The sequence below is a fragment of the Balaenoptera borealis genome, assembly GCF_965194805.1.
Source record: "Balaenoptera borealis genome assembly, chromosome: 3".
Lineage (NCBI taxonomy): Eukaryota > Metazoa > Chordata > Mammalia > Artiodactyla > Balaenopteridae > Balaenoptera > Balaenoptera borealis.
In genome coordinates this window covers 118,630,993-118,651,602 of record NC_138866.1, presented here as the reverse complement: position 1 = coordinate 118,651,602, position 20,610 = coordinate 118,630,993, and the positions used below count along the sequence as shown (strand labels likewise).

At 35.9% G+C, this 20,610-nt stretch overlaps 1 protein-coding gene across 1 annotated transcript; it reads left to right on the top strand.

Annotated features, from left to right (window-relative positions):
* Positions 1-84: 84 nt before the first annotated feature.
* THAP10 (THAP domain containing 10) lies at positions 85-16,811 on the top strand. Its single transcript, XM_082383624.1, is given in 6 exon segments — positions 85-440; positions 444-567; positions 570-571; positions 15,449-15,584; positions 15,587-15,595; positions 15,695-16,811. Coding segments are annotated over 6 exon segments (765 nt in total). The 5' UTR covers positions 85-143; the 3' UTR covers positions 15,892-16,811.
* The last annotated feature ends 3,799 nt before the right edge of the window (positions 16,812-20,610 follow it).

The following is a 20,610-nucleotide window of genomic DNA, read 5'->3' as shown; positions in this document are numbered from 1 at the left end:
CCCAGATGGGGCCGCAGTTCGGCACTTCCGGCGGCCGGAGGTGGAGGAAGGCGACAAGGCGTACGCGGAATCCGGCAGGTGAGTGCTCAGAGGGGGCGCGGCCGTGCGGAGGCCTCTCGTCTCCCAACCCGGAGTTAGCTGCCATGCCTGCCCGCTGCGTGGCCGCCCACTGCGGCAACACCACCACGTCCGGGAAGTCGCTGTTCCGCTTCCCCAAGGACCGGGCCGTGCGGCTGTTGTGGGGCCGCTTCGTGCGGGGCCGCCGCGCCGACTGGTACGAGGGCAATGACATCTCGGTCATCTGCTCCGACCACTTTGCTCCCGCCTGTTTTGACGTCTCTTCGGTTATCCAGAAGAACCTGCGCTTCTCCCAGCGCCTGAGGTTCGTGGCGGGCGCCGTGCCCACCCTGCACCGGGTGTCCTCCCCGGCACCTAAGGGGTAAGAAGAGGGAGACGGGGCGGGCGGCCCCGAGCAGGGAGGCGAGCCCCAGGCAGTCAGGCAGCCCGAGGCTGCCCCGGGGCCAGCCTGCTGTACACTCCTCCGGGCCAGGAAGAGGGCTGCGGCTTCACAGTAAAGGGCCACCCAGGAGTCCCCCGAGGGTCGTTGGAGGACCCCGGGTCTGTGGCTAGGCTCCTCCACTTAGTGTCGTCTTGGGAAGGTCACCTCACCTCGAAGGTTTCTGTTTACTCAGTGATCTCCAAGAGCCTATTTAGCATTAACACTCTGGAATTATAGTTTCTTCTACCTCCTCTTCCCCAAAACACACTCATACTCCCTCTCTGTCTCTCTGTCTGTCTGTCTGTCTCTCTCGTCCTTCAGATTATAGAGTCGCCTTCACTCTCCGCTCCTGAGTTTTTAAATAGAAAGCGTTTAATTTGAGCAAATCTCAAGGAATGGGGTGCTTGAAACTGTTTCTGCATACCATATTACATAAGCTTGAGGAATTATCAATTATACTGTCAAAATGGCGGGGGAAAGGGGATACGAGATGCTGATGAAGATGGGGCTTGCTCATAAACTGTCCCTTCCCACTCCTAAACTTCCTCTTGACTGGCTGCCTTTAAATTAAATCGTTCCAATGAACTGAACATTCCTGTCTTGCTCTCTTCTGCCTACTTTCTCGATACTCATAAGCATCGATTACACTTATTTTGCATCTGGTCACTACTGCCTTCTTGCCCACTTCCCATCTTAAAGAAGACTTCTCAGTCTTCTTCTTTGAGTTAGTCAAACTTCAGCCCTATCACCATAACATAGATTAAATTATGACTCTTAATTGGATCTAAAATGTGTTCAGTTTTAGAGATAGGAGGAATTCACCAAGAAGTCAGGTGACTTGTAACTGACATTTTGGCTTGGAATATATAGAGGTATTCGTTGAATTTTAGAGCTGAAGGAAACCTAAGTGCTCATCTAGTTCAGACTCACTATTTATGCGCAAGGAAGCCAGTCCAGGAGGTTAATTTCCTCAGGAGCGTTTTCTCTAGGTCTAATTGCCAGACAGAAACTCTTCTGCCATACCAACCTGCTTCCTACATTGGGGTGGATGCTTAAGACCCTTTAATGACATCCTGCAATTGTTAGGATGAAGAATAATATTATTAACACAATGTACAAGTCTCTGCGTGCTTTTTGCCCCTGCCTACCACACCAGTCCTATCCCAGCCCACCGTCCTTGTTGCTCACTGTGCACCAGTCATGCTCATCTTTTCAATTTTTTTTTTCTTTTAATTAATTAATTAATTATTTTATTTTTGGCTGCATTGGGTCTTCGTTTCTGTGCGAGGGCTTTTTCTACTTGCGGCGTGCGGGGGCCACTCTTCATCGCGGTGCGCGGGCCTCTCAGTGTCGCGGCCTCTTTTGTTGCGGAGCACAAGCTCCAGGCGCGCAGGCTCAGTAGTTGTGGCTCACGGGCCTAGTTGCTCCGCGGCATGTGGGATCTTCCCAGACCAGGGCTCGAACCCGTGTCCCCTGCATTGGCAGGCAGATTCTCAACCACTGTGCCACCAGGGAAGCCCCTGATCTTTTCAATTTTTGAACATGCTGTATTCTTTCCTACTAATAAGCCTTTTCCCCATTATTTCATGTACTGCCCTGGAATTATGCCCCTGCCATTTCCCATCATCATCAATTGAGTCCTTTTACTTTAAAAATCTGCTCAAACATCCTTCCCTTTTGATTCCCTACTTATATATTCTCATTCTTCATACACTTCATTAGCACATATACTTCAGTTGCACTCATCACAGTTGTCATGAAATAATTGTATAATTTGCTTAATGTTTGTCCTCACATTAGAATGTAAGCTCTGTGAGAGTAGGGATCTTATCTGATTTTGTTCGCTATTGTATTGCCAGCAACTAGAACAATATTTTGCAGATTTAAGGAATTCAATAAATATTTGTGGAATGATTATGTGACTATGAGAACAGTTTTTTTAGTACACTAAAATTTCATTTCTCTGCCAGCTTCCCTTCTCACCAAGCTGTATACCAGTCAAGACATCTGCCTCTTCCTTGAACCATCTATCCACCATCATTGCCTAGCCAACCTTTACCCAAGTCCATATATGTACATCTATATATAGATATATATAAATATGTAGTAAAAGAGGTAAATATTAAATATGTGCCACACACACCCTTACACCATTTTTCTTCCTCATAATTCGACCATCTAATCAAAAATTGCGAGAAGAAAAGCCAGGCTAATAAAACAACCAAAGATCTTATAATACAACAAAGGCTAACTATTGAGAAATCTAGAATAGATACCAACTCTGTTTTCCAATTAGTAAATATATCCAGCCAACACTTCTAACAATCCATATTACATTAATATACATGCTGAGTCATTAGGGAACTATGTGTAGGTTTTAATAGTAGTACTTTATATAAAGTTTAAAAAGTTTATTTAGACTTGATAGCAATAAATTTTTAGCCGGTCTGGATTGAGAACCCCAATAGCATCTCTAAGAAAGTTTACTTGTGCCACCTTTCACTCCTTCCCCCACTCACTGTTTTTCTTTCCAAGACCAACTGACTAAACAGCAAATTTCCAGTCACTCTACAATATTTATTGAGGAGCTATTGTAAACACTGTTTTGGGTGTTTTGTGCTATATGTAGATAAATAGAAGTATGAATGTAGCCTATCTTTAGGGAGCTTGAGGAAAGATTAGGGGCCACCTCCAAGGAAAAAAAGGGTTCTGATGAGCACCATACACTGATGTTTTGCTTCATATAGCTAGAATTATTGTCTCTCCTTAACTGATAATTTTGCATCCTTGTTTTTCTAACCCAACTGTATTTTTTAAACTTTAATTCAAATATAGCAAAATACAGGAAAGTGCTTAAATCATTAAATTATCAGAAACTGAACATGTGTAACTACTATAGGTCAAAGAATTAGAACATTACTAGCAACTCAAGAGCCCAAGCCTAGCTCCTCCTCCATCCTCAAAGCACCCAAGTTTGCTTTCTTTTGAACTTGATGTAAGTAGAATCGTACTGTAGGCATTTCTTGCATCTGGCTTTTTTTTTTTTTTTTTAACTTTGTGTTTATTTATTTATTTTTATTTTTATGGCTGTGTTGGGTCTTCGTTTCTGTGTGAGGGCTTTCTCCAGTTGCGGCAAGTGGGGGCCACTCCTCATCGCGGTGCGCGGGCCTCTCACTATCGCGGCCTCTCTTGTTGCGGAGCACAGGCTCCAGACGTGCAGGCTCAGCAATTGTGGCTCACAGGCCCAGTTGCTCCGCGGCAGTGGGATCTTCCCAGACCAGGGCTCGAACCCGTATCCTCTGCATCGGCAGGCAGATTCTCAACCACTGTGCCACCAGGGAAGCCCGCATCTGGCTTTTTTGTTCAACATTATATTTGTAAGATTCATCCATATTGTTGCATATAGCAGTAATATGTTTGCATTACTATATAGCAGTTTATTGTACAAATATACCAAAAAAATTTTTTAGCTCTTTTGTTGTTGGACATTTGGGTTCTTATCATTTGGGGGCTATTAGAAGTAATCCTGCTGTAAACATCCTTCTACATGTCTTTTTCATATGTGCACACGTTTCTGATGATATATACCTAGAATTTCTGAGACATAATATTATATTAAACTTAAGTAAATAATACCAGATAATTTTCTAAAATAGTTGTACTAACTTACACTACTAGAAGCATAATTAGAGTTTACGTTCTTTCACATTCTTGCCTACACTTGGATTGTTGGTCTTTCACATTGAGTCTTTTTGAAGGGTGTGTAATGGTGGTTTACTTTGCTTTCTCATTTCATAAATGACATTAGTAAGGGAACAACTTTTCAAATGTTAATTGAACATTTGGATAGCCTCTTTGGCGATATGCTGATTTTTCTGTTGGATTGTCTTTTTCTTGTTGATATAGAGTTCTTAATAAATTCTGTCTTCAAGTCCTTTGTCAGTTGAATATGCTTTAACTACCTTCTCCTCTTCACTCTTAATAGTGTCTTTTGATGTACTGAGCTTTTCTTTTTTTTTTTTTCTGTGTACTTAGTTCTTAATTTTAATGTAGGCCAACCTAACCATCTTTTTCTGTATACTTAATGCTTAAAGCATGCTACTTTGCTGTTTTCCATAAACTTACTGTTTTTAGTCTTTACATTCATATCTACAACCCATTCAGAATTGATTTTTGTGTATGAAGTGGAGTTTGTTTCATTTTTTTCCTCATATAGATACCCGATTGACTCAGCATCTTTTATTGAAAAGGCTAGCATTTCCTCATTGTCCTGCAGTGTCAGCTTTGTCATAAATCAAGTTTTCATATACACATTAGTCTGTTTCAACATTTTAAAATTCTGTGCCATTTATGTTTGCCTATCTTTACACCATTATCACAATACTTTACTATAGCTTATGTTAAGAATTAATATCCAGTTGGCATATTTTTCTGACAAATGCTTATTTTCAATAATGATTGTGTTTGATGGTATTAGTTTAAATGTACTTGCTAAAGTTCTTTATGAGACCTTAATCTAAACCAAAGTTGAGGTAATCAAGTAGTTTTACTTTATATGGAGGTTACTATTGAAATTAAAAATCACAGAGCAGAAGAAATAAAATAAAGCACATGGTCATTGTACAGCCTCCCCCCCAAAAAATTAATATCCAGTTGATTAATTCCTCTTACCTTGTTCATCTTCATGGATGTCTTGGCTATTTTGGGCTCTTTAAATTTCCATATATATTTTAGGATTGGTTCATCAATTTTCACAGATTATCTGTTGGGATTTTGACTGAGAGTGCATTGAATTTTTAAATGAATGTAGGGAGAAAGAGCATATTGACAATACTGATTCTTCCAATCCATGAACATAATGTATCCCTCCATTTATTTGGGTTTTTACATTTCTCTTAAAAACATTATTGCATTCTATATAGAGGTCTTCTACATATTTCATTAGATTTATTCCTATTTGATTTTGCTATTATAAATAGTATTATTTAAAATTTTATTTTCTATAAATGTATGTGGATAAATTGATTTTTGTTGACCTTGTAACCAGAAACCTTGTTAAACTCATTTATTAATTCTGATAATTTGCAGATACTTTTGGATTTTCTACATATATAAAAAATATATGCATATAATTTTTGATGTTTATGCTTTTGTTTCTTATTCTTCCTATTGCACTAGCTAGCACCTCCATTACAGCGTGGGAAACAGAAGAAGTGATGGGGAATCCTTTTCTCATTCCTATTTTCAAAGGAAAAGTCATTAATATTTCACCATTTGATATGATTTTTGCTATAGTTCTTTTGGTAGCTGCTCTTACCATAAAAAGAAATGTTCCCCTCTATTCCAAGTTTTGGCTACAGATTTAAATCATAAATGATGTTGAATTTTTTCAAATGCTTTTTCTGAACCTATTAATGATCACGTATTTTGCTTATTATTCTGTTAATGTGGTGAACTTTATTGCCTGGTTTTGAAATATAGAGTCAAACTTGCATGGCTGAAGCAAACCCAATTTGGCCAAGGTGTATTATTCTTTTAGGTATTGTTTAATTTGATTTCTTAACATTCTATTTAGATTTTTGCATATGTGTTCATAGGCAAAATTGGTCTATAGCTGTTCTTTCTTGAAATGCCTTTTTCAGGTTTTGGTTTCAAGATTATGCTGACCAGTTTGGAGTTGTCCCCTCTTTCATCATTCTCTGGAAAAGTTTATATAAATTGGCATTATATGTCCACTAATAAATTTGATATTAATATTTTGTGGAATTCACTGAAAAAGACACCTAGTCCTGAAGTTTTCCTTATGAGAAGATTTTTTAATGATGGATTCAATATCTTTAATAGTTATGGGGTTATTCAGAGTTTTTCTGTTTCTATATCCATTTTGATAAGTTGTATTTTTCTAAAAAATTTGTCAGTTTAATCTAGATTTTTAAACATATTGACACAAAAGTGTTCATGATACTCTGTCTTCTAAAATTCTTTATGATCTGTTAGTAATTTTTGCTCTTTCATTCTTTTTATCGATTTTTATTAGTCTTTTCAAAGAGTGAACTCTGCCTTTTGATCTTCTCTCTGATATTATTTTCTTTTTATTTATATTATTTATTATTTCTTCCCCTCATATTATTTTGTTCAGCTTTGATTTTTAATTGATACACTAGATTTATACATTACTGAGCTAAAATGATTAACATAGACCTTTTCCTATATGTTTTCACATTAAACAAACTTGTTAAAATGTGAAAACTTCACTTAAACACTAGGATATCTTTACATATTCAGATGTAGTATTTCAAACAAAGGAGACCTTAAGGATAACTAACTTGCTTATGTAAAGACAAAATATTGAATTACCAAATATTTCAAATTTTGCCCAACTGCTTACATTTTTTAACAGACTTCTAGTATTCTTTTTAATTGAAGTATAGTTGACTTACACTTACATTAGTTTTAGGTGTACAGCATAGTCGATATTTTTATAGATTAGACTCCATACAAAGTTATTATGAAGTATTGGCTGTATTGCCTGTGCTGTACATTACATCCTTGTATCTTAGTTATTTATTTATTTTTGAATTTTTGAATTTTATTTTATTTGGTTTTTTTTACAGCAGGTTCTTATTAGTCGTCCATTTTATACACATCAGTGTATACATGTCAATCCCAATCTCCCAATTCATCACACCACCACCCCCCCCACCCCGCCACGGCTTTCCCCCCTTGGTGTGCATACGTTTGTTCTCTACATCTGTGTCTCTATTTCTGCCCTTCAAACCGGTTTATCTGTTCCACATATATGCACATATATTCACATATATTTATTTTTCTCTTTCTGACTTACTTCACTCTGTATGACAGTCTCTAGATCCATCCACGTCTCTACAAATGACCCAATTTCGTTCCTTTTTATGGCTGAGTAATATTCCGTTGTCTATATGTACCACATCTTCTTTATCCATTTGATGGGCATTTAGGTTGTTTCCATGACCTGGCTATTGTAAATAGTGCTGCAGTGAACATTGGCATGCATATGTCTTTTTGAATTATAGTATTCTCTGGGTTTATACCCAGTAGTGGGATTGCTGGGTCATATGTTAATTCTATTTTTAGTTTTCTAGGGAACCTCCATACTGTTCTCCATAGTGGTTGTATCAATTTACATTCCCACCAACAGTACACGAGGGTTCCCTTTTCCCCACACCCTCTCCGGCATTTATTCTTTGTAGATTTTCTGATGATGCCCATTCTAACTGGTGTGAGGTGATACCTCATTGCAGTTTTGATTTGCATTGCTCTAATAATTAGTGACGTTGAGCAGCTTTTCATGTGCCTCTTGGCCATCTGTAGGTCTTCTTTGGAGAAATGTGTATTTAGGTCTTCTGCCCATTTTTTGATTGGATTGTTTGTTTTTTTAATATTGAGCTGCATGAGCTGTTTATATATTTTTGAGATTAATCCTTTATCCTTGATTCGTTTGCAAATATTTTCTGCCATTCTGAGGGTTGTCTTCTCGTCTTGTTTATAGTTTCCTTTGCTGTGCAAAAGCAAAAGTTTTATTAGGTCCCATTTGTTTATTTTTCTTTTTATTTCCATTACTCTAGGAGGTGGATCAAAAAAGATCTTGCTGTGATTTATGTCAAAGAGTGTTCGGCCCATGTTTTCCTCTAAGAGTTTTATAGTGTCCAGTCTTACATATAGGTCTTTAATCCATTTGGAGTTTATTTTTGTGTACGGTGTTAGGAAGTGTTCTAATTTCATTCTTTTACATGTAGCTGTCCAGTTTTCCCAGCACCACTTACTGAAGAGAATGTCTTTTCTCCATTGTATATCCTTGCTTCCTCTGTCATAGATTAGTTGACCATAGATGCGTGGGTTTATCTCTGGGCTTTCTATCCTGTTCCACTCATCTATATTTCTGTTTTTGTGCCAGTACCATATTGTCTTGATTACTGTAGCTTTGTCATATAGTCTGAAGTCAGGGAGTCTGATTCCTCCAGCTCAATTTCTTTCCCTCAAGACTGCTTTGGCTATTTGGGGTCTTTTGTGTCTCCATACAAATTTTAAGATTCTTTGTTCTAGTTCCATAAAAAATGCCATTGGTAATTTGATAGGGATTGCATTGAATCTGTAGATTGCTTTGGGTAGTATACTCATTTTCACAATGTTGATTCTTCCAATCCAAGAACATGGTATATCTCTCCATCTGTTGGTATCATCTTTAATTTCTTTCATCAGTGTCGTATAGTTTTCTGCATACAGGACTTTTGTCTCCCTAGGTAGGTTTATTTCTAGGTATTTTATTCTTTCTGTTGCAATGGTAAATGGGAGTGTTTCCTTAATTTCTCTTTCAGATTTTTCTTCATTAGTGTATAGGAATGCAAGAGATTTCTGTGCATTAATTTTGTATCCTGCAACTTTACCAGATTCACTGATTAGCTCTAGTAGTTTTCCGGTAGCATCTTTAGGATTCTCTATGTATAGTGTCATGTCATCTGCAAACAGTGACAATTTTACTTCTTCTTTTCCAATTTGTATTTCTTTTTCTTCTCTGATTGCCATGGCTAGGACTTCCAAAACTGTGTTGAATAATAGTGGTGAAAGTGGACATCCTTGTCTTGTTCCTGATTTTAGAGGAAATGCTTTCAGTTTTTCACCATTGAGAATGATGTTTGCTGTGGGTTTGTCATATATGGCCTTTATTATGTTGAGGTAGGTTCCCTCTATGCCCACTTTCTGGAGAGTTTTTATCATAAATGGGTGTTGAATTTTGTCAAAAGCTTTTTCTGCATCTATTGAGATGATCATATGGTTTTTATTCCTCAGCTTGTTAATATGGTGTATCACATTGATTGATTTGCATATATTGAAGAATCCTTGCATCCCTGGGATAAATCCCACTTGATCATGGTGTATGATCCTTTTAATGTGTTGTTGGATTCTGTTTGCTAGTATTTTGTTGAGGATTTTTGCATCTATATTCATCAGTGATATTGGTCTGTAATTTTCTTTTTTTGTAGTATCTTTGTCTGGTTTTGGTATCAGGGTGATGGTGGCCTCATAGAATGAGTTTGGGAGTGTTCCTTCGTCTGCAATTCTTTGGAAGAGTTTGAGAAGGATGGGTGTTAGCTCTTCTCTAAATTTTGATAGAATTCACCTGTGAAGCCATCTGGTCCTTGACTTTTGTTTGTTGGAAGATTTTTAATCACAGTTTCAATTTCACTACTTGTGATTGGTCTGTTCATATTTTCTATTTCTTCCTGGTTCAGTCTTGGAAGCTTATACCTTTCTAAGAATTTGTCCATTTCTTCCAGGTTGTCCGTTTTATTGGCATAGAGTTACTTGTAGTAGTCTCTTAGGATGCTTTGTATTTCTGCAGTGTCTGTCGTAACTTCTCCTTTTTCATTTCAAATTTTATTGATTGGAGTCCTCTCCCTCTTTTTCTTGATGAATTTGGCTATGGGTTTATCAATTTTGTTTATCTTCTCAAAGAACCAGCTTTAAGTTTTATTGATGTTTGCATTGTTTTCTCTGTTTCTATTTCATTTATTCCTGCTCTGATCTTTATCATTTCTTTCCTTCTGCTAACTTTGGGTTTTGTTTGTTCTTCTTTCTCTAGTTCCTTCAGGTGTAAGGTTAGGTTGTTTATTTGAGGTTTTTCTTGTTTCTTGAGGTAGGCTTGTATAGCCATAAACTTGCCTCTTCGAACTGCTTTTGCCGCATCCCATAGGTTTTGGAACATCGTGTTTTCATTGTCATTTGTCTCTAGGTATTTTTTGATTTCCTCTTTGATTTCTTCAGTGATCTCTTGTTTATTTAGTGACGTATTGTTTAGCCTCCATGTGTTTGTGTTTTTTACGTTTTTTCCGCTGTAATTGATTTCTAATCTCATAGCGTTGCGGTCAGAAAAGATGCATTATATGACTTCAATTTTCTTAAATTTACTGAGGCTTGATTTGTGACCCAAGTTGTGATCTATCCTGGAGAATGTTCCGTGTGCACTTGAGACGAAAGTGTAATCTGCTATTTTTGGATGGAATGTCCTATAAATATCAATTAAATCTATCTGGTTTATTGTGTCATTTAACCCTTGTGTTTCCTTATTAATTTTCTGTTTGGATGATCTGTCCATTGGTGTAAGTAAGGTGTTAAAGTCCCCCACTATTATTGTGTTACTGTTGATTTCCTCTTTTATAGCTGTTAACAGTTGCCTTTTGTATTGAGGTGCTCCTATGTTGGGTGCATATATATTTATAATTGTTATATCTTTTCTTGGATTGATCCCTTGATCATTATGTAGTGTCCTTCCTTGTCTCTTGTGACATTCTTCTTTAAGTCTATTTTATCTGATATGAGTATTGCTACTCCAGCTTTCTTTTGATTTCCATTTGCATGAAATATCTTTTTCCATCCCCTCACTTTCAGTCTGTAGGTGTTTCTAGGTCTGAAGTGGGTCTCTTTTAGACAGCATATATATGGGTCTTCTTTTTGTATCCGTTCAGCCAGTCTGTGTCTTTTGGTGGGAGCATTTAATCCATTTACATTTAAGGTAATTATCGATATGTATGTTCCTATTCCCATTTTCTTAAATATTTTGGGTTTTTTATTGTAGGTGTTTTCCTTCTCTTGTGTTTCTTGCCTAGAGAAGTTCCTTTAGCATTTGTTGTAGAGCTGGTTTGGTGGTGCTGAATTCTCTTAGCTTTTGCTTGTGTGTAAAGCTTTTGATTTCTCCATCAAATCTAAATGAGATCCTTGCCGGGTAGAGTAATCTTGGTTGTAGGTTCTTCCCTTTCATCACTTTAAGTATATCATGCCACTCCCTTCTGGCTTGTAGAGTTTCTGCTGAGAAATCAGCTGTTGACCTTATGGGAGTTCCCTTGTATATTATTTGTCGTTTTTCCCTTGCTGCTTTCAATAATTTTTCTTTGTCTTTAATTTTTGTCAGTTTGATTACTATGTGTCTCGGCGTGTTTCTCCTTGGGTTTATTCTGTATGGGACTCTCTGTGCTTCCTGGACTTGGGTGGCTATTTCCTTTCCCATGTTAGGGAAGTTTTTGACTATAATCTCTTCAAATATTTTCTCTGGTCCATTCTCTCTCTCTTCTCCTTCTGGGACCCCTATAATGCAAATGTTGTTGCGTTTAATATTGTCCCAGAGGTCTCTTAGGCTGTCTTCATTTCTTTTCATTCTTTTTTCTTTATTCTGTTTCACAGCAGTGAATTCCACCATTCTGTCTTCCAGGTCACTTATCCGTTCTTCTGCCTCAGTTCTTCTGCTATTGATTCCTTCTAGTGTATTTTTCATTTCAATTATTGTGTTGTTCATCTCTGTTTGTTTGTTCTTTAATTCTTCTAGATCTTTGTTAAACATTTCTTGCACCTTCTCGATCTTTGCCTCCATTCTTTTTCCAAGGTCCTGGATCATCTTTACTATCATTATTCTGATTTCTTTTTCTGGAAGGTTGCCTATCTCCACTTCATTTAGTTGTTTTTCTGGGGTTTTAGCTTGTTCCTTCGTCTGGTACATAGCCCTCTGCCTTTTCATCTTGTCTGTCTTTCTGTGAATGTTGTTTTTGTTCCACAGACTGCAGGATTGTAGTTCTTCTTGCTTCTGCTGTCTGCCCTCTGTATCTTATTTATTTTATTCCCAATAGTTTGTACCTCTTAATCCCCTTTCCCTGTTTTGCCCCTCCCTCCACCTCTCTCCCCACTGGTAACCGCTAGTCTGCTCTCTGTATCTGCGAGTCTGTTTCAGTTTTGCTATATTCCTTCATTTGTTTTATTTTTTAGGTTCCACATATAAATGAAAATATACAGTATTTGTCTTTCTCTGTCTGACTTATTTCCCTAAGAATAATACCCTCAGGGTCATCCATGTTGTTGCAAATGGCAAGATTTCATTTTTTTTTATGGCTGAGTAATGTTATATATTTATATGCCACATCTTCCTTATCCGTTCGTCTGTTGATGGACCCTTAGGTTGCTTCCATGTCTTAGCTATTTTAAATAATGCTGCTATGAACATTGAGCTGCATATTAAAAGATTTCCAGTATTTTTCTTTAATTTTTTAAGGCTTTATTTTTTTAGAAAAGTTTTAGGTTCACAGCAAAATTGAGGGGAAGATGGATTTCCCAATTACCCCCTGCCCCCACACATGCATAGCCTTCTCCATTATCAACATCCCCCACCAGAGTGGTACATTTGTTACAAGTGATGAGCCTACACTGACACATCGTTATAACTCGAAGTCCATCGTTTACATTACAGTTCACTCTCTCATGTCTCTACTTTTTCAATTTTTATTTACCATTCTTTCTTTAACTTCTTGAGCATTAAATTGGATCATTGATTTCCAGAATTTTCATAGTGAATGGCAGATGGGACAGCCAAGTTTGACATGCTTATTTCCCAAATGTAGAATTCAGTAGAGTTTATTGTTTGAGGGAAAACTCCTGAAATGAAGATACATTAGAAATATTTTGTGAAGTAATTTTTTGAATGGTGTTAAAATTGCAATCTAAATTAAGACTAATTTTTTCTATACTATTATGTACATTTAAGACTATATATGCCCTTCTATGCATGACATTAACTGAATCCCACAAGTTTTAGATTTTGAATATTTTTATTATTATTTACTGTAAAATATCTTCTAATTTCCACTGTAATTTTATCATGGGTTACTTAGAAGTATATTTAAAAATTTCCAAAAATGCAGGTATTTTGTAGTTATATTTTTGTTATAGACCTCTAGATCAATTACACTGTGGCCAGAGAATATACAGCATATGGATTTAATCTTTTGAAATTTATTGAAACTGTATTAGGCCTAACATAGGTCAGTTTTTATAAATGTTCCATATGCACTTGAGTTGAACGTACTGCAGTTGGGTACAATTCTCCATATATGTCTATTAATCATGTTGTTTAAATTTCTTATATCCCTATGGAATCTTTGCCTGCCTATTAGTTACTGAGAGAGGTGTGTTAAAAATCTTCCACCTTGGTTTTTAATTTACATATTTAGTCTTCTAACAATTTTTGTGTTATATATTTTGAAGCTGTGTTATTATGTAGCACCAATATAGCAGCACCAGCTTTCTGTAGGTTAGTGTTAGCATATTACATCTTTTTTACACCCTTTTATTTCAATCTTTGTGTATCCTTAGGAGTTTAGGCCTTACTGTGTCTTATGGTTGCCCCTTTGAAGACGATGTATCTTTTTTCCTCTGGCTCCTCCTAACTTTTTCTCTTTGTTTTCCAGTTTTACTGTAATATGCATAGATATGGTTTCCTTTATTTTTATTTTAGTGAATACATTTAGTACTTTTGTAAAACCATGTCTTAATGCCTTGTATTCATTTTGGTAAATTCTCAGATGTTATTTGATCAAATATTGTTTCTGTCCCATTTTCTTTCTTTTCCTTTGGGACTACATCTGTTATTATATATTATGCTTTTTCATCTTTTCTGCTATATCTCTTATGACCTTTTCTATAGCCTTCATCCTTTTGTCTTTCTCTGCCTCATTCTAAAAATTTTCTTTTGATTCATGTTCCAGTTGATTAATACATATCTGGAAATTCTGTTTCTTAAATTTTTAATATAAAGAAGTAATCGTGTATGTACACAAAAATTTTTGTTCAAAGATTTCTAATATTATGGATTGTTTTAATACAGTATATCTGTACAATAGATTTTATGCAGCCATAAAAATTATATGTAGAATATTTAATAACATAGAAACATGATGCATTAAAGAAGAAAACAGGATTATAAAACATATGTTCCCAATTTTAAAAAATACATAGAAAAAGACAAAAATGATACCAAAATATGAAGTTGTTAGCTATGAATGATGGGATTACGGCTAATTTTTTTTCTTTTTGCTTCTCTGTATGGTGCAAATTTTCCTCAGTGATACAATGTATTACTGTTATAAAGGGAACAAAAGTTATTTTTTAAAGCCTGAATAAATTCCTAAAACTCCATTTTATCAGGAGTACATCTGTTTTGTAAAGAAATATATACTTATTCTAGACCTTTATAATGCTTGGCTTAAAAGTAGAAGTAGATTAGCTGTCAAAATTAGTCATAACTATAAACACAAAGATAAAGACTTCAATTTTTATTTAAATCCTCAAAAATATTAGGTGTAATTCTTCATGTTACAAAGGGATTTTTCACAAAAGTTTCTTCATAAAGTTTCTTTAACTTGGGCATTCATAGCCTGTGTTACAGCAATCAAGGATGCTTGCTAAAATTTTTTTCAGTTGCCTAGGTAAAATTACAAAGTACTTTTTTTCATTTCTCTATCACTTATTTTTTCTTCCCACAGGCCCTCTTACATTTTCCAGATATCTTTTCTTAGCCTCTTCCACATAATTTCCAGGTACTCAGTCTTACATTACCTTCTGAATATCCAAATTCTCCTCCTTTCTACCTCTTACTTCTCCCATAAATCAAAATTTCCATTTCACGTTGTAACTTTTCTCAGGAAAGCATAAAAACACTCAAGCATATTATCTTAAATTATTTCTCTGTCATGTATAAAGGACTGATGATTAGGTTTTCTAGAACGATGCTACTGCTTTGCTATGATATATTTAATACTATTATAATAATTTAGTACCAGTAGTATTATCTCTTCCAGCTGTTGATTTAGGGAAAATTTAATGGGTTGTCAGCAAATAGCTTAATAGCATATAGATTTCTGCTTGACCACAATGCTTAGAAATAGATTTAGAAATAGTAAAGGACAGTATGGCAGACTTCTTAAGAACTTGGACTGTGGAGCCAGCTTGCCTGGGTTCAAATTCCAGCCTTCCTAATATGTGACCTGGAAAAGTATTATCTATACTCTTTCACTGTTTGTAACTTTTAGGAGATAAAACCATATAAAGAAGGCCTTACCTTCAGTATAATTCTCCTCTGATTTGTATTTTTAGATTGCACATGAAAATCAAGTTACACAAACACAAGTCCATGCTGATAATCTATCTAATGATGTCACTTCAGTACCTACTCACTGTGAGGAAGGCCCAGTGCACAAAAGTACACAAATATCTCTGAAGAGACCCCCTCACTACGTGTGGGTAAGTTTTGACTTTTCAGTTGATTGATCAATTGAATTGGTCTTTTGTATATGAAAAGCAAATTCTAACTCATAGGTAATTGTGTTTATTCTCCTTCAGGTATTCAGGCCAAAGTGAAAGCGTTTGGAACACGACTATGTAATGCAACTACTCAGACTGATGAATTGTGGTCTAGAACGTCCTCTCTCTTTGACACTTACTCCAGTGACTCAGAAACAGATGAGGACTGGGATATCAAGAGTGAACAGAGTGATTTGTCTTACATAGCTGTACAGGTAAAAGAAGAGACCTGTTAACGCAACATCAAATGATTTGATGTGCTCTAGGTTTTCAAATCTTTGCTCAGATAATTATCTCTTTGCTCTTGTAAATCTTTCACCTCAAGATAACTTGACAGTTGAGTATGCAGAATTTGTTTAGCTCTAAGGGAAAAATTTGCCTGTCTGCCAAGATAATAAAGGTAGTCCCGCCCACACCTCCCCACCCCCCCCTTCCACCTTTTTTTCTTTTTTCTTTTTTCTTTTTATACTTTTGGTGCAAATCAAGTCATAAAACAAAACCACAATAGCAGCATTGCCAGATCAAGATTAAACATTGACTATTTAAACTTAGTTCAGAAGCAACGCTCATATGGGACTTACTTGACATTCACGAGTTAGAATGTCACTGTTGTAAATAATTTGAAGATGAAGAGCATACCAGTGAGCACAGCTAGGTCTGATACTACTAAATGATTTGAGGGTAGAACCAGGACATTTACCCTTGATTATTATTTTCTATGTTATTTATTTTTTAGTCTGTCCAGTTGTAATACTATTACATCTATGAATCAGTCCCCGTGAGCATTTCTGGTGAAGCTATGTCATTTACAGAAAAATTTCAAAGGGAATCAATTTAAATAGAGATAAATAGAGATAGAATTTCATATACTTAGATTAATTAGTTTGATTAATTTAGATAGAAATTATTAACATCATGCAAAAAGAAGTATTACATTTCTAACATATCCCCATTTTAGAAATTAGGTTTACCTCTACCAATACCACTTTGGGAAATAAGCATGTGAAACTTAGCTGCCCCATCTGCCATTCACCAGGAAAATTTCTATGGCAGTTTTGTACCATGAAGTAATTTATTACAGTAGTTTCTGAGAAACTTATTATAACTCTGATCTTGTATTGAAAATAATAAAAATATATGTCCATTTTACATCTCACATGTCCTGTTAGTTCTGCATGATTGGAAGAACTTGCATGCATTTTATCCTCAAAGGTTTAAATAATACACCAAAGTGATTTTCTTCCAAAGCTAATTTCATGTCTGACTTAATTTGAACAGTATAATTTTAATTAAAAATACAATAAAATAAAGTATTAATAGAAGGTGTAAGCCTGAACAATGATTACGTAAACACATAGCATTATTATTATTATTATGATTGCTGGTTTGGCTTGAATTTAAGATAACTATTTAATGTTTTAAGAGAACGTTATGTTTTAAAATTAAGCATATAAATCTTCTGGAACTAAATATTATCGGGGTGGGGGGGGGTGCCTGTTTTCCCTTGAGCTTTGAAACAGTGTATCTCCTTAATTCAAATCATAATGAATGTTATATGCCCATTCATCCCCAAATTTCACTGCCATGGGTTTACTTCATTTCTATATGTTAAACAACTTTGACAGCCATAACAGCACTTTGTGTTCTTTTTTTACTAATAAGTTAATTTTATTTTTCCTATCAATTGAAAATTTAGATTTGGTTGGTTGATTCAGATGATTTTATAATGAATTGTGTAATATTTCACTGCCCTAAAGTAAAATGAAATACTGGCTTTATTTTATTTTATTTTATCTATTTTTTTTAACATGTCAATGCTTTTTTCCCAGTTTTATTGAGATATAATTGGCATATAGCACTGTATAAGTTTAAGGTGTAAAGCATAATGTTTGACATATGTATCATGAAATGTTTACCACAGTAAGTTTAGTGACTATCCATCAGCTCATATAGGTGTAAAATTAAAGAAATAGAAAAAAATTTTTTCCTTGTGTGAGAACCCTTAGGATTTACTCTCTTAACAACTTTCATATGTAACATACAGCAGTGCTAATTATATTTATCATGTTGTACATTGTATCCCTAGTACTTATTTATCTGGTAAGTGAAAGTTTGTACCTTTTGACCACCTGCATCCAATTCCCCCTCCCCTGACCCGGCTCCTCCAATAACCACAAATCTGGTCTCTTTTTCTGTGTTTTTTGTTTGTTTTTGAAGTATAATTGACCTCCAACACTATGTTAGTTCCTGTTACACAGCATAGTGATTCCATACTTCGCTATATTTCAAAATGATCACCAGGATAAGTCTAGTTACCATCTCTCACCAAACAAAGATATTACATAATTATTGACTATATTCCCCACACCATACATTTCATACCCTTGACTTATTTTGCAACTGGGAGTTTGTTCCTCTTAATCTCCCCCACCCAATTCTCTCCTTCCCCCACCACATTCTCCCCTCTGGCAACCACCTGTTTGTTCTCTGTATCTATAATTCTGTTTCTGTTTTGTTATGTTTGTTCATTTGTTTTATTTTTAGATTCCACATATAAGTGAAATCATACAGTATTTGTCTTTCTCTGTTTAATTTCTTGCACTTAGCATAATACCCTCTAGGTCTATCCATGTTGCTGAAAATGGCAAGATTTCATTCTTTTTTATGGCCGAGCATATCCATTGTGTGTGTGTGTGTGTGTGTGTGTATACCACATTTTCTTCATCCATTCGTCTATTAATGGATAATGCTGCAATGAATATAGGTGTGCATATATCTTTTGTAATTAGTGTTTTTGTTTTCTTCATATAAATAGCCAGGAGTAGAATTGCTGGATCATATGGTAGTTCTATTTTTAATTTTTTGAGGAATCTCCATATTGTTTTCCATAGTGGCTGCACCAATTTACATTCCCATCAACAGTGCATGAAGGTTTCCTTTTCTCCACATCCTCATCAATATTTGTTATTTGTTGTCTTTTTGGTAATAGCCATTATGACAGGTGTGAGGTGATATCTCATTGTAGTTTTGATTTGCATTTTCCTGTTGATTAGTGATGTTGAACATCTTTTCATGTGTCTATTGGCCATCTGTATGTCTTTGGAAAAATGTCTGTTCAGATCCTTGGCCCATTTTTCAATCAGGTTGTTTGTTTTTTGATGTTGCTGAGTTATATGAGTTCTTTTTATATTTTGGATATTAACCCCATATCAGATATATCATTTGCCAATCTCTTCTCTCATTAAGTAGGCAGCCTTTTAGTTTTGTTGATAGTTTCCTTTGCTGTGCCAAAGCTGTGGCTTTATTTTAAGTTGAATATAGGGAACTTATAGTTTATACATTACTGTTTACTTTTTGCATATATATTTTTGTTTATCTGAATTTCTTTTGTTACCAGATGAGTTTAGTGGGGGGGGTCTCCCATGTTATTCTTCATTTATTTATTTAATAGATACTTATTAAACATACTCTGTGCCAGACAGCTGTCCTAGACACTAAGGATACATTGGTGAACAAGACAGACAAAGATTCTGCCCTCTTGGTGCTTGCCTTTTAGTGGGGAGCCAGACAAAAAATAAGGAAATGAATGAATAATCTCAGATAGTGATTAGTCCTTTGAATAAAATAAGCAGAGTAAGATGTTAGAGCATAATTGGGGTCGGGGGAGAGCGTGTGCTCTTTTAGGGAGGGTAATCAGAAAAGGCCTCTCTGAAGATTTGACATATGATCAGAGACCTGAATGATCAGAAGGAGCAACCATGTAATGATCACAGGGAAGAGCATTCCAGATGATAGGAACGGCATGTGCTCTGGTATCTGAGGAACAGCAAGAAGGCTACGTGTAGCTGGAGATAGTGAACTAGGCAGAGAATGATAAGAGATGAGATTGGAGTGATGTATAGGACTGTACCATGTAAGACATTTGAGGTCACAGTCAAACATTTTTTTATCTTATTCTGGTCTTAAATTCTTTTTTAAATGTATTACTTGGCTGGCTAATCTGCCAGTATTTCTTTCTTATTCTTAAAAAGCTTAATTGGATACACACGTAAAACCATTAGACTTACATGAGAGAAGAGAGATATGTCAAGAGCGTGTGACTATAAAGTTTGGTCAGTCAAAAATATTCCTCTATGGGAATTCTGGAAAGATGATAGTGGTGAATGGTGTCATTTATTTTTAATCTCCCCAAATTTCTTCATGAAAACAAATAGAGCAGTTCCTACTCCGTTAGTAGCAAAGAAGCTTGTATCAGATTAATCCTCCCATGGATAACACGTATACATTCTGGGGAAAAATATACCAGACAACTTTGGAGAGACTGGGGAGCATCAAAAGCAGGTAGGACCATGAAGTCAACCTTGAAAGAGTTGAACTGCAGTAGGTGAGATGTCCTCTATGCGCCTTTCCACCTGAGTACACTCCCCATTCCATGCTGTGACGGGCAGTAGAATTCAAGCAGAAAGCTGCAGTCTTACTGGCTTCAGGAGTCAAAGGTGAAAATTAAGGGCTATCAGAATGAAAAGTGATGGGGCAAGTCATGGAAAAGGAGAAACCACCGGGGAGGGGGACCAAAATCTGCTTACAAACTCCACCCAAATTCTTGACTAATCACTGAAACACACATATGTGTTGTGGAGAGACCTCAAGGGGCCCAGCAGAAAGCAGAAGTTGGAAGCCTTAGCTTAGCTGCTATCCATCATAGTGGAAACAGGAGTTTGGGTCCAGCCAAGTTAACTGGCCATTAGAACAAAATCCATCATGCTTTAGAAGAAGATAACAATTTATCATCCAAAATATCCAGTGCAAAATTAAAAATTAGTAGTCATGTGGAGAAATTGGAAAGTGTGACTCATAATAAAGACAAAAAGGAATCAAAAGAAACCAACCCCACGATAACCAGAAGTTGTGATTACCAGGCAAAAACTTTAAAGGAGCTATTATAAATATGTTCA